Source organism: Neomonachus schauinslandi, chromosome 10 (assembly GCF_002201575.2).
Source record: "Neomonachus schauinslandi chromosome 10, ASM220157v2, whole genome shotgun sequence".
In the NCBI taxonomy this organism is placed as follows: Eukaryota; Metazoa; Chordata; class Mammalia; order Carnivora; family Phocidae; genus Neomonachus; species Neomonachus schauinslandi.
Window position 1 is genome coordinate 116,134,535 of NC_058412.1, and position 13,596 is coordinate 116,148,130.

General features: G+C 39.0%; 1 protein-coding gene across 2 annotated transcripts in view; it reads right to left on the reverse strand.

Annotated features, from left to right (window-relative positions):
* The window catches only part of SAMHD1 (SAM and HD domain containing deoxynucleoside triphosphate triphosphohydrolase 1), a 55,441-nt gene that overhangs the window by 14,424 nt on the left and 27,421 nt on the right, over positions 1–13,596 (reverse strand). For both annotated transcript variants that reach the window (XM_044918884.1, XM_021689260.1), the window contains exons 7-11: positions 11,135–11,290; positions 8,534–8,634; positions 8,253–8,361; positions 6,924–7,015; positions 5,796–5,911 (exon numbers count right to left, since the gene is read on the reverse strand). In XM_044918884.1, coding sequence (XP_044774819.1) covers positions 5,796–5,911; positions 6,924–7,015; positions 8,253–8,361; positions 8,534–8,634; positions 11,135–11,290 — 574 coding nt within the window. The remainder of the gene's footprint in view (positions 1–5,795; positions 5,912–6,923; positions 7,016–8,252; positions 8,362–8,533; positions 8,635–11,134; positions 11,291–13,596) is intronic.

Here is a 13,596-nt window from a genome sequence, read left to right on the forward strand (position 1 = left end):
GTTCAGACACTCATTTTGGACAATGTCCCACACTTTGAACTTGTCTGTTTCTTTACCATTAGATTCAGGTTAAACACTATTGTCAAGAACACAGGATGTGCCTGGCTCAATGCATCAGGAGTCACATAATGAGATGTTACCATTATTGGTTGTTAAATTCCATCAGTTGGTTAAGGCAATAATCCCAGCTTTCTCTATTATAAATGTATTTTCCCTTTTGTAATTAACAAATAATCCACAGGGTAGTATTTTGAGACTGTATGATTATCCCAATAAGTTTTCAACCAATGGCTTAGCATTAATTGGTAATCATTGACTGAATCAATTATTGCATTTTGCAAAATGAGTTCTACCAAAAATGCTTTTTCTTGGCAAAATAAAATATTAACAGCCTTATGTCATTCACCTCACTGATGTGTATACATTCCTCCCTAATCAATCTACAGTTAACACATTCCTCATCCTCTCAGTGATGCTTTTTACAAACCACCTCTTCATCTATAGTTTTTATTATTTCTTTACATATTATTATACATACAGTTTGAAAAACAGCAATTTTACTTTAACATAATAAGACCACACTTTTCTAATCCATGCCTTTAGCTACCCTATTCCTGGGTGAATTAATGGAATGCTTCCCCCATCACAGGATCTCACTTCTTTTTATTTTTTTTAAGTAATCTCTACACCCAACATGGGGCTTGAACTCACAGCCCTAAGATCAAGAGTCACCTCCTCTACCAACTGAGCCAGCCAGGCGTCCCTCACTTCTTTTTTTAATTTAATTTTTTTTAAGTATTCTCTACGCCCAACATAGGGCTTGAGCTCATGACCCCAGTATCAAGAGTCACATGCTCCATTGAGTGAGCCAGCCAGGTGCCCCAAAATCTCACTTCTTGAAAGCCTACCTAATCTCCAAGATTCATCTCAAAAGGCACCTCACTGTGAAATCTTCCTCAACCCAACCAAACTAGAGATGTAATTCCTCCTTCCTTTGAACCCCACAGAATTTTACTGATGGTATTTCTTATGCCTTTTACCTTATTCTTATAAGGTACAGGCTTTTAGGTGGACTTACATTTCCATTTCTGTTGGGTAAGCAGGTAGAAGAGGAATTACTGGATCATAGGATAAATATATATTTATATGAAAATGTTAAACTTTTTCAAAGGGGCTGCACCATTTGCATTCCCACTAGCTATGTGGGAAAGCTCTATTTGTTCCACATATTTGTGTTCAGAAAAGAGTTATGTATGAAACTTAAGGACACTGCTTGTATGTTAAACTGAATAACTATATATCACTCTAAAATAGTGTAAGCAACATTCAACTTTGGAGCCAGAAGACTTGAGTTTAGCTTTGCCATTTATCAGGATAAGTTGCTTTCCCTCACTTGGCCTCTGTTTCCTCATTTGAGGAGGTGGTCTTTTTTCTTTTTAAGATTTTATTTGTCAGAGGGAGAGAGAGAGAGAGAACACAAGCATGGGGAGCAGCAGGCAGAGGGAGAAGCAGGCTCCCCGCTGAGCAAGGAGCCCGATGCGGAACTCGATCCCAGGAACCTGGGATAATGACCTGAGCCGAAGGCAGACGCTTAACCGCCTGAGCCACCCAGATGTCCCTTGAGGAGTTTTAAGTAGCTGATCTCTAAGGTCCTTTTAAATTTAACATTCTATCATTCCAATTTAATTAAGGGATTTTGGGATAAGGGGGCTTGCAGAGGAAGGAAGGGAAGTAAGGTCCACCTATTGCCTAGGAATACTGAGGGATAAAGACTAATGTAAGAAAATGGTTACCTAAGACAGTGGTCATAACATTTGCAATGCTTAAGATAGCCAACTTCTATGTAAGCTGAAACATTTATAGAAATATTTATAGGAACATTGATAAATAGGAAATTAGGAAGCAGAGAGGACAGATAAACTATGTTCATATGATGAACTATTACTCAGCAATAAAAAGGAATAAACTAGTGATGCGTGCAGTCTGGATGAATCTCAAATACTCAACATTGAGTAAAAAGGAGCCCTACAGAGAGGAGTACACACTGTATGATTCCATTTATATAAAAGTCTAGAACAGGGGCGCCTGGCTGGCTCAATTGGAAGAGCATGCGACTCTTGATCTCAGGGTCATGAGTTTGAGCCCCATGTTGAGTGTAGAGATTACTAAAAATAAATAAACTTAAAAAAAGTCTAGAATTGTCAAGTTGTAGTTGTTTCTAGGGGTGAGGTGGGGGCAGGAATTGACTGGGAAGAAGCATAAGAGAACTTTCTAAGGAGAAGATGAAGTTCTGTATCTTGCATTTGTCAAAACACTAGCAAATGTATGTAAGATTTGTACATTTATACAAATTGCATGTGAATTTTACATCAGAAGGAAAAAATCTATAATTAATTTTTGAACTTTAGTTAATCTGCATGCTAAGGGAGTTAAGGTAAAGTGTAGTGGTATCTGCAATTTATTTTTTTAAAAAGATTTTATTTATTTATTTGACAGAGGGAGAGAGAGCACAAGCAGGGGGAGTGGCAGGCAGAGGCAGAGGGAGAAGCAGGCTCCCCACAGAGCAGGGAGCCTGATGCAGGGCTTGATCCCAGGACCCCAGGGTCATGACTTGAGCTGAAGGCAGTTGCTTAACTGACTGAACCACCCAGGTGCCCCATGCAATTTACTTCAAAATGCATCAAAATTGGGGCACCTGGGCGGTTCAGTCAGTTGAGCATCCGACTCTTGGTTTCGGCTCATGTCATGACCTTAGGGTCCTGGGATCAAGCCCCATGTTGGGCTCTGCACCCAGCAGGGAGTTTGCTGGAGATCCTTCTCCATCATGCACGCGCGCGCACATGCATGCTCTCTCTCTTCCTAAAAATAAATTATCTTTTTAAAAATTAAAAAAAAACTTTAAAATGCATCAAAATTAAGATGGATTAATAAGATGGATAGATGGGGGGCGCCTGGGTGGCTCAGCCGTTAAACGTCTGCCTTCGGCTCAGGTCATGATCTCAGGGTCCTGGGATCGAGCCCCGCATCAGGCTCCCTGCTCCGCGGAAGGCCTGCTTCTCCCTCTCCCACTCCCCTTGCTTGTGTTCCGAACCTCTCTCACTGTGTCTCTCTCTGTCAAATAAATAAAATCTTTAAAAAAATAAAAAAAAATAAAAAAATAAAATAAGATGAATAGATGGATGGTAAGTGATAGATAAGTAATAAAGCAAGTTCAGTAAATGCTAGAATTTAGGGGGTGAATGGTAAGTGATAAGTAATAAAGCAAGTTCAGTAAATGCTAGAATTGAGGGGGTGAGTGTAAAAGTGTTCACTGAAAAATTCTTTCAACACTGTTGTAGGTTTTCAACACTTCCCGGTAAGTGGAAAAACATTCTAAAAAATTAAAAAACAAGAACTGGAGACTTCTAGATAAAGTAAGTTGACTTTTGGAAAAGCAGCAAAGGTAACATGGTAAAGGCCCACATGGACTTATTCCTTCCAGGTCATGTAGTTAAGGCCAATAAGGATTATAGGACTGCTCCGAATAGTATGCAAGGAAGATAAGATTATCCCTATCTCAAATGATGACAGCTGAAAATTCCATATGCTTGTTTTCCCATACTCTGGCAGATAAAGCACAAAAATGTGACCTAATATTTTGGCATTTTTGACATTAATACAATATCCAAGTGCATAATCAGTGGATTCATCTCACTGAACAGGGTAAAAGCCAGTTTGGGCATTATAGAACCTTCATGATGAGCAAGAGCTATGTATAATCATGTGGTAAGATCATATTAAACTGGGGCGCCTGGGTGGCTCAGTTGGTTAAGCGACTGCCTTCGGCTCAGGTCATGGTCCTGGAGTCCCGGGATCGAGTCCCGCATCGGGCTCCCTGCTCGGCAGGGAGTCTGCTTCTCCCTCTGACCCTCCTCCCTCTCATGCTCTCTGTCTCTCATTCTCTCTGTCTCAAATAAATAAATAAAATCTTTAAAAAAAAAAAAAAAAAAAAGATCATATTAAACTGTATACTTTATGGTTTGTCAGTTAATCCAAAAGTGCATAAAATCCCCAATTCATTTCTTTTCACCAAGAGATAGTAGAAATGTAATATAATGTTACAGGATAAATTGTTAGAACTGGCTTCTGATGAAGACCGAAGATAACTTTTTTTTTTTTTTAAGATGACTGTTTAAATACGGCATCATCTGCTTCATTATGAACAAAGTTGAAAATAGGCCCCAACTTGCTCAAATTATTATATAACCTCATCTTTCATTCCTATGAACACAACAGTGGGAGGTTAGTATCTACTATGATGTTATTAAAACAAAACACAGAAACAATTTAGATACACATTATCCCCTGTGAGGGACTGTGTCATCTAATCTAGATTAAGAAGGAAAATCACTTGTTACATTATAAACCTTAAATACTGATATACACAATGTTCTGAGTGTACACAAAGATAGCTAATATGAGGAATCACTCTTTCACTTCTAATTTTTGATTTATTTATGATTAGAAAATGACTAAAAAGTTACAAGTGTAATAGGGACTCTGCATTACCTACACGTATATTTTTAAAGAATAATACATATAACTTTTCTTATTTAAATTTCTGTTTCTTTTGATTATATTTATTGAAATATATGTTAAGTCTGTCAAACTCAATACTAAATATTTGGGCTTGTATTTTGTATGTCCTGCCCACCCCCATTTCATTTTACTGGCAATTCATTTTTAGTGCTCTACAAAAGTATCAATCTGCGAATGGTTGGACACGAAGAATACTGGTTCTTCAAAGACAGTCTCAGAGGAACTGGTATGGGTCTCATTCTGGCAGCGTGCTGCAGAATCGAACAGTGATGGAAGAGTAGTAGTACCACTCACAGGAACCTCATGGAAAGTGATCTTGGCTGTCTTAGGCCACTGAGCTTGTGTTGTTTTTGCTCATTTTAAGAATCTCCAGCCTTGAGTGCCTGGATGGCTCAGTTAGTTAGGCATGTGCCTTTGGCTCAGGTCATGGTCCCAGAGTCCTGGGATCGAGTCCCACATCAGACTCCCTGCTCAGCGGGCAGTCTGCTTTTCCCTCTGCCCTTCACCCTGCTTGTGCTCTCGCTCGCTTGCTATTTCTCTCTCAAATAAATAAATGAAATCTTAAAAAAAAAAATCTCCAGCCTTTCCATGGATTCTACAAGCTATGTGACTGCTTTCTAACTTTCTTCTTAAACAGAATCAGTTTCGTGATATGCAACTAAGAACTGCAACTGGTACATACTTTTTTGTCTACTCCTTTTGCTTTGCTGATCTTTATTGCTCAGTCTGCACTTCCCCATGTGAAATAACCAGCTGCAACTCCTTCACCTCTCCCTTCCCACCCTAAGCTGCAGGTTTCGTTTCTGCTTTAGTGTGGCAAAATGTTCCTGGTTCCCTGTGTTTTACAACAAAAATAATGTTAAAAGGGCGAGTCTGCTATTAGTCCAGCTGTATTATAACTTAAATAATAGTAAATATTGGGTACTTATGTGCCAAGTACGATACTAGGTGTTATGCCTCATTTAAATACTACAACAAAACTCTATGCAAGATAGCAATACTCCCATTTTATAGATGAGGAAACTAAGAGAGAGGTTAAATAACTTTACCAAGGTTATATTGTTAATACAAAGCAGAGATAAAGCTCAATTCCAAAAGCATATAATCACTTGAGAAGCCAAATATATTGGAATGTTTGGAAAATAACCCATCTGTAATCCAGGGACAGCGTACACTTTATCTGAGATGGACCACCTATGTTACTTTCTGGCTCTTACCTGTTAGCTTAGTGAAGGCTTCCATGTCATCAATTGCTGTAGAAATGTGATACTTTTTTCCTTCAGCACCTGTAATCTCTATGTAGGGGTCTGCTTTGAGGAAAGCATCTGTAATCCTAAAGATCATTTCATAAAAATGTATGCTTATGAGAAAATTTGAGTATTTGCTTAATGCCATGCTTAAAGTTAAAGAAATCTTTCTACTTCAGAGAAGTAAAATCCTGAGACGTGATGTTCTAAAGACAACTGTTTTTGGATCATACATAAATGCATAAATAAGCACATGGTGATTTGTGAGCTACCATGTTCACTGGGATCCAGGCATTATGTAGGGCTTTGGATAGATTATCTTATTTAATCTTTCCAACAAGATAGACGTAATCAGCCTCCATTTTATAGATGCAGAAATGAAGTATTTTCGTTTAACCAAATTAGGAAGAAGCAATACCAGGCTTTGAACCTAGATCTCTCTGACTCTCTGAATTAAAAACAAACAAAAACTTCTTATCAAAGGAACAACCATACAAATGGGTGACTGTATTCTAACTAGTCTGCTCATGTCAATTTAAAACTATTTCAGAGACATGGAATAACTCAGGCTCTACTTTTGAGAACTCTCCATGGGTCTTGGAGTCTCATAGAGAAGCATGGCTGTACCCGTCTCTGTACTTGGCCCAACTTTCCTGCTACGGTTCCCACTGGGTTGGGGAGAAGAGGTGAAATTCCTATCGGCTTCACTATTTTCCACAAATAACTGACAGGGTGAGGACAGATATTAATCTTCATCCTTAAAATTAATTTTTTGTCATTAGTTTTACAGTGTCAATTATTCACATCTTATCTCTCACCTTGATACTTATACCTGGCACAGAAGCAACTAGCTCTGGGGAGGTCTAAGCCATGCCTCTTCATGTCTAGTTGAAGCCAACTCTTCCACCCTTCATCTATCCCCTTTATTCATTCTCCTCCTTTACTTTATGCTAGTTTTTTGTTGTATTAAGGGAACCATTTTAGATTTATTCATTTAAAATTCACTTGAATTCATCTAGAAATCTCAACTTGACCCAAGAATGATCTAACAAAGTATCATAAAAAATTTTATAGAGAAATAGCAGTCGAATTTCTTACATCGTATCAATGATGTTGCCAACTTTGTGTTGATAAGCTCTGCGGTGCAAAGAGTTGCGAGTATGGAACATGTCATACAGATTCCCAACCTCCTGCAGGAAAACATGAAATAAATATTAATGCAGGGTCAGGTTATGTTACCCTTGTTAGTAGATAAGTACATAGGACAAGGAAAAGGGAGGTGACAGACAAGAAGGCTATGCACGGGAGCTACCTCATTAAAATCCCTGAGTCCATTAAAAAACTACAAGGCAGGTTAGGAAAACCATTTCTTCTGGGTTTGCAACTTTTCTTCTTCTTCTTCTTCTTCTTTTTTTTTTTTTTTAAACTTTATTTATTTGTCAGAGAGAGAGCAAGCACAAGCAGGGGGAGCTGCAGGCAGAGGGAGAGGGAGAAGCAGGCTTCCCGCCAAGCAAGGAGCCAGATGCGGGACTCGATCCCAGGACCCTGAGATCATGACCTGAGCCGAAGGCAGACGCTTAATGACTGAGCCACCCAGGCGTCCCTCAACTTTTCTTCTTAATCTATTGTTTTAATTCTGTAGCAGGTTCTGTTTTAAGGCATCTTCAATATGTTTTTTAATCTTCTCAACAAGTCTAGAAGTTAGGCATTATTCTTCTTATATTCTTTATTCTCAAAAGACTTTTTTTTTTTTTTTAAGATTTTATTTATTTGTCAGAGAGAGAGAGAGCACAAGCAGGGGGAGCGGCAGGCAGAGGGAGAAGCAGGCTCCCCGCTGAGCAGGGAGCCCGATGTAGAACTTGATCCCAGGACTCTGGGATCAAGACCTGAGCTGAAGGCAGATGCTTAACCGACTGAGCCACCCAGGCATCCAAAGAAAGACTTTCTATAGTACAATCCCATACTACTCTTTAGTTACATGACTCTAATCTAGCAGGGACCTAATGATTTAGTATTTTACCTATTATGAAACACTAACATAGAACACTAACTATGGTTAAGGATGAGACTTGAGTCAAACTTTCTGGGCTGAAACTCCAGTTCTGCCATTTATTAACAATATGTCTTCTCTGTGCTTCAATTTGCTCACCTATTAAGTGGCATAAAAATAGTATCTATTTCATAGGGTTGTGAGGACCAAGTTAATCCACCTAAAGCACTTAGAACAGTGCCTACCACAATACTCAATAAATGTCTGTTGTAATTTTGCAGAAGTGAAAAGAACTTTTAGATATTTACAAGTGCTAAGTGTAAAGTAAAAAGATTGACAATTTACCAGGTTGTGATTTTTCCAAATTATTGAATGATTACTTCTAGACTTGGAACTAGGAACTACACCTTCTTTATTGTTCCTCTGACATAACTCACCTTATCTCTAGTACAAATACGCTTCCTATTATCTACTTCACAGACACGGGCGAATTTAATAAAGCGCTGGTAATCAAAATTATTTTGGATTCCAAGATGATGGCAGTCCCTGGAAAGATTCCAAAGCAGAGAGATGAAATTTTTCAACGAGGAAACTGTACCTTAAATATTAACACTAAATGTACACAAGAATTTCATTTTTTATTTATTTAAGTAAAAATTAAATATATTTAAAGCATGTAAGGATTTTAACCAATTTTTCTGAAGTGTTCAGTGCATACCTGGCAAAATAATCCCATTTGTCCACATCGATGCCATTTCTTTTATTGGCCACTATCTCATAAAGGAAGCTTTTCTCTTTAGGACGCCCTTTATAAGGCCACTGGAAGACAAGAAAACTCACCAAAGTTTTAAGATATGAACCATATCTATTTACAAGCAAAGCAAAGCAACTGTGTTCACCTAAAAATCATAAACAGATACTTGAATGGGAATGTGAGATAACTTAGAAGGTTCTACTCTTTCCTTCTTCCACTTAATTCCTAAACTATTAGAAAAAGTTAAAGAAATGCTAAGGTATGTGATATCCTGTTAATACTAAACCTTGTGCCATTGGAAGGATCCTAACTCAGGGCGCCTGGGTGGCTCAGATAGTTAAGCCTCTGCCTTCGGCTCAGGTTGTGATCCCAGGGTCCTGGGATTGAGCCCCACATCAGGCTCCCTGCTCAGCAGGAAGCCTGCTGCTCCCTCTCCCACTCCTTCTGCTTGTGTTCCCTCTCTCGCTGTGTCTCTCTCTGTCAAATAAATAAATAAAATCTTTTTTTTTTTTAAAGATTTTATTTATTTATTTGAGAGAGAGACTGGGAGAGAGAGAGCATGAGAGGGGGGAGGGTCGGGAGGGTCAGAGGGAGAAGCAGACTCCCAGCCGAGCAGGGAGCCCGATGCGGGACTCGATCCAGGGGCTCCAGGATCATGACCTGAGCCGAAGGCAGTCGCTTAACCAACTGAGCCACCCAGGCGCCCAAATAAATAAAATCTTAAAAAAATATATAAAATCTAGGGGCGCCTGGGTGGCTCAGTCGTTAGGCGTCTGCCTTCGGCTCAGGTCATGATCCCAGGGTCCTGGGATCGAGCCCCACATCGGGCTCCCTGCTCCATGGGAGGCCTGCTTCTCCCTCTCCCACTCCCCCTGCTTGTGTTCCCTCTCTGGCTCTCTTTCTCTCTGTCAAATAAATAAAATCTTATAAAATAAAATAAAATAAAAAATCTAATTATAAATTGGTAAGAATGTCCCTCATATACTAATGCTTGAATTCATGCATGAAACTAGTATTATCGTTCAAAGTAGTTACACATCTAGTCTAAATGAAATGTACTGTTCAAAGAATTTTGGGGGCACCTGGGTGGCTCAGTCAGTTAAGCAGCTGCCTTCAGCTCAGGTCGTGATCCCAGGGTCCTGGGATTGAGCCCCACATCGGGCTCCCTGCCCAGAGGGGAGGCTGCTATTCCTGCTCCCTCTGCAGCTCCCCCCTGTTTATGCTCTCTCTCTGTCAAATAAATAAATGAAATCTTAAAAAAAATTTTTTTGAAGCTCCCATATTTTGGAAATAGAGTATTTGCTTCAAAATCCAGCTCTTCATTTTATATCTTACAAATAGATTTGTATATTTATTCAAGGAAAAAAAATTTAGAGGGAAATTATTTTTCAACTTCTTTTTTATTATTTATTTTTTTTAAGTATTTTATTTATTTATTTGAGAGCGAGCATGAGCAGGAGGAGAGGCAGAGGAAGAAGCAGACTTCCTGCTGAGCAGGGAGCCCCAAGTGGGGCTTGATCCCAGAACCCTGGGATCATGACCTGAGCGGAAGGCAGATGCTTAACCAACTGAGCCACCCAGGTGCCCCATTTATCTGTCTATCTATCTACCTATCTATCATTTATCTATCTATCTGGGGGGGGAGGGGCACATGGAGAAGGAGAGAGAGAATCCCAAGTAGGCTCCATGCCCAGCACAGAGCCTGACATGGGGCTCAATCTCAGAACCCTGAGATCATGACCTGAGCCAAAACCAAGAGTTGGACACATAATCAACCAAGCCACCCAGGCACCCCTCAACTTCTTTTTAATTAAAACAAACAAACAAAAAAACAAAAGAGATTTTCCTTTGAACTATTCAACATTTTTTCTAGGTCTTCATATATCTAAATATTTCAGATGCTATTTTTTTTTTTTTAAAGATTTTATTTATTTATCTGAGAGAGAATGGGAGACAGAAAGCATGAGAGGGGGAGGATCAGAGGGAGAAGCAGACTCCCCGCCGAGCAGGGAGCCCGATGCGGGACTCGATCCCGGGACTCCAGGATCATGACCTGAGCCGAAGGCAGTTGCTTAACCAACTGAGCCACCCAGGCGCCCCAGATGCTATTTTTTTTATCATTTTATTTTTTTTTCTTTTTTAAATTTCCTTTTCTGAATCCTGCCCCCTCTCATTTTTCCCTCCCCCCCACTTCCCATTCCCTCACACCTCTCCCCCCAGCACTCAAACATGTTAATTTTAATGGGGAAACAAGACATATACTTTTACGTTTTCCAAATGACATTACCTCCAACTCCTATGTAGAATACTGCATATCTATCCACCAAAAAATATTTACATATGTATTTTAATTTGGGGGATAACTTCTAAAGATCTCAGTTAAGAGATAAAAAAATAGATAAGCCTTTCATTTTTTTGGTATTAAACAGTAGAAACATATAATGTATTTTATCATTTAGTCTCCTTAAAATAGCCAAATGTGTCTCTTCATATAGCTCTGAAGGAAACTAGGGAAGACTAGACGGGAAACACAGTCAATTCAAATTAAGTTGTACATGAACTTACCGAAGAATCTTTGATTGGTGATTCAAGTGGTCCTGTAATTTGTTCCTTGATAAAGCAAATGTCTTCTTCAGGGATGAGACCATAGTATTCCATGACTTCTTTGAGTCCATTAGAATTAACTAGGTGCTCAAACATCATCACTGAGCCCTGTTCATGCTAGGAAAAGTCAACACAATATGGTCTGTTATAAACTCTAGTGCATTAGGGACCCCAGATAATCCAAATTATTCTTGACTCCAGGTAATTCAAAGATAAATTTCTACTGCATGTTAATTATCTAGCTTTCAGCTACTGTCTTGCAGATATTTTTTTTTAAGTAGACTACACACCCAGCATGGAGCCCAATGCAGGGCTTTACCTCAGGATCCTGAGATCGAGACCTGAGCTAAGATCAAGAGTCAGATGCCTCACCGACTGAGCACCCAGGCATCCCTTGCAGATATTTTTTAAAAACCTGTCAAATTTGTCTCTATTTTACTACCGATAAGCCTTTGATGTATCATGTTCATCATTATTTCATAAACATATTTAATGTGGGGCACCTGGGTGGCTCAGTTGGTTAAGCGTCTGCCTTCAGCTCAGGTCATGATCCCAGGGTCTTGGGATCCAGTCCCGCTTCAGGCTCCCTGCTCAGCAGGGAAACTGCTTCTTCCTCTCCCTCTCCCTCTGCCTCTCCTTCTGCTTGTGCACTTGTGCGCTCTCTCTCTAATAAATAAAATTTTTTTAAAAAGTAATAAATATATTTAATGAGATATAATCATTTACAGTACAGACGTACTGCACAGTACAGTACAGAAGAATATTACCCAGTCACACAGGTAGAATCACTATAAAATTCAGTTCAACTGGGGTGCCTGGCTGGCTCAGTCAGTGGAGCATGAGACTCTTGATCTTGGGTCATGAGTTCAAGCCCCACATTGGGTGTGAAGCCTACTTAAAATAAAATTTAAAATTAAAAAAAAAAATTCAGTTCTATTATTTCATCAGCCTTGAAACATCGTTACAAATTCTGTTAGCACTTCCATCTAGTGGCGAAAAGGGGTAATTGCAAACTTGCCAGTAAAAACAAAAATGTTTTAGAGCTTTGTGGTCAGCATGGAGGTGGGAATCTCAAACTGGCCTCTTTTTACTCCTCTGTCTCTGCTCTCTCATTCATAATTGTAAAAATCAAATGATCCCCTGAAGACATCGGTGCCATCACAGGTCTTACCAAAAACTGATTCAATATGAAAACAAAAACCTTAATGGTCCTACAACTATTTTTTAAAAAATTGAATCAAGATGCATATTAATTACAAAGAGAAAAAACAGTTAAAGTTTATAATGGGAAATCTGGTAAACATTGCCTGAATCAAGTGATCAAAGTTAATATCACCAGCAGTGTGCTAAACAGATTTTATGTGCCTCTGATGTGATATACTAAGAAGATACAATGTGGCATTCTGCCAAAAACACAGAGTCTGACAGTATGTATCAGAAAATGGCAAACATCAGACAAATTGAAGGACATTCCAGAAACAACTCAACTGTACTCTTCAAAAAATAACAAGGTCAACAGGCACCTGGGTGGCTCAGTTGGTTAAGCGACTGCCTTCAGCTCAGGTCATGATCCTGGAGACCCAGGATCGAGTCCCGCATCGGGCTCCCTGCTCAGCGGGGAGTCTGCTTCTCCCTCTGGCCCTCCCCCCTTTCATGCTCTATTTCATTCTCTCTCTCAAATAAACAAATAAAATCTTAAAAAAAAAAAAATAACAAGGTCTTAAAAGATAAAGACTGAAGACTTGTTCCAGATCAAAGGAGAGTAAAGAAAAATAGCAACTAAGTAGTATGTATGGATCAGGGAGGAAAAAAAAAAAAAGTTTTCTTCCTCCTTTTCTATAGGGACAATTGGTGCAATTTGAAAGAAATAAAAATTAGATAATAGTATAGCATCGATATTAATTTTCTGGTTTAGGTACTTGTACTGTGGTCATGTAAGAGAATGTTCTTGTTTTTAGGAAATACTCACTGAAGTATTTAGGAATAAAGGGGTTTGTCTACAACTTACTTTCAAATGGTTCAGAAAAAAATATATTACTTTTAAAAAGATTTTTATTAAGTAATCTCTACACCCAATACAGGGCTCAAACTCATAAGCCAGAGATCAAGAATCCCATGCTCCACCGACTGAACCAGCCAGGCACCCACCCCAAAATGTATATATACAGAAAAATCTAAGTCCCACAAAGATAGTACGGACAAGAGCAAGGAAAATTATAAGCAACTCAGGAGTAAATATAACAAAAGATGTATAAAAACTTTATGGAGAAAATTATAAAATATAAAATAGAAGAGCCAAGGGCCAAAGATACTCAATAAAAGAACAGGGTGCAAACAATTGTACTACCAACTATCAAGACTTATTATAAAGTAATAATAATTAAGAAAGTGTGGAATAGGGGCGCCTGGGTGAGTCGGTGGTT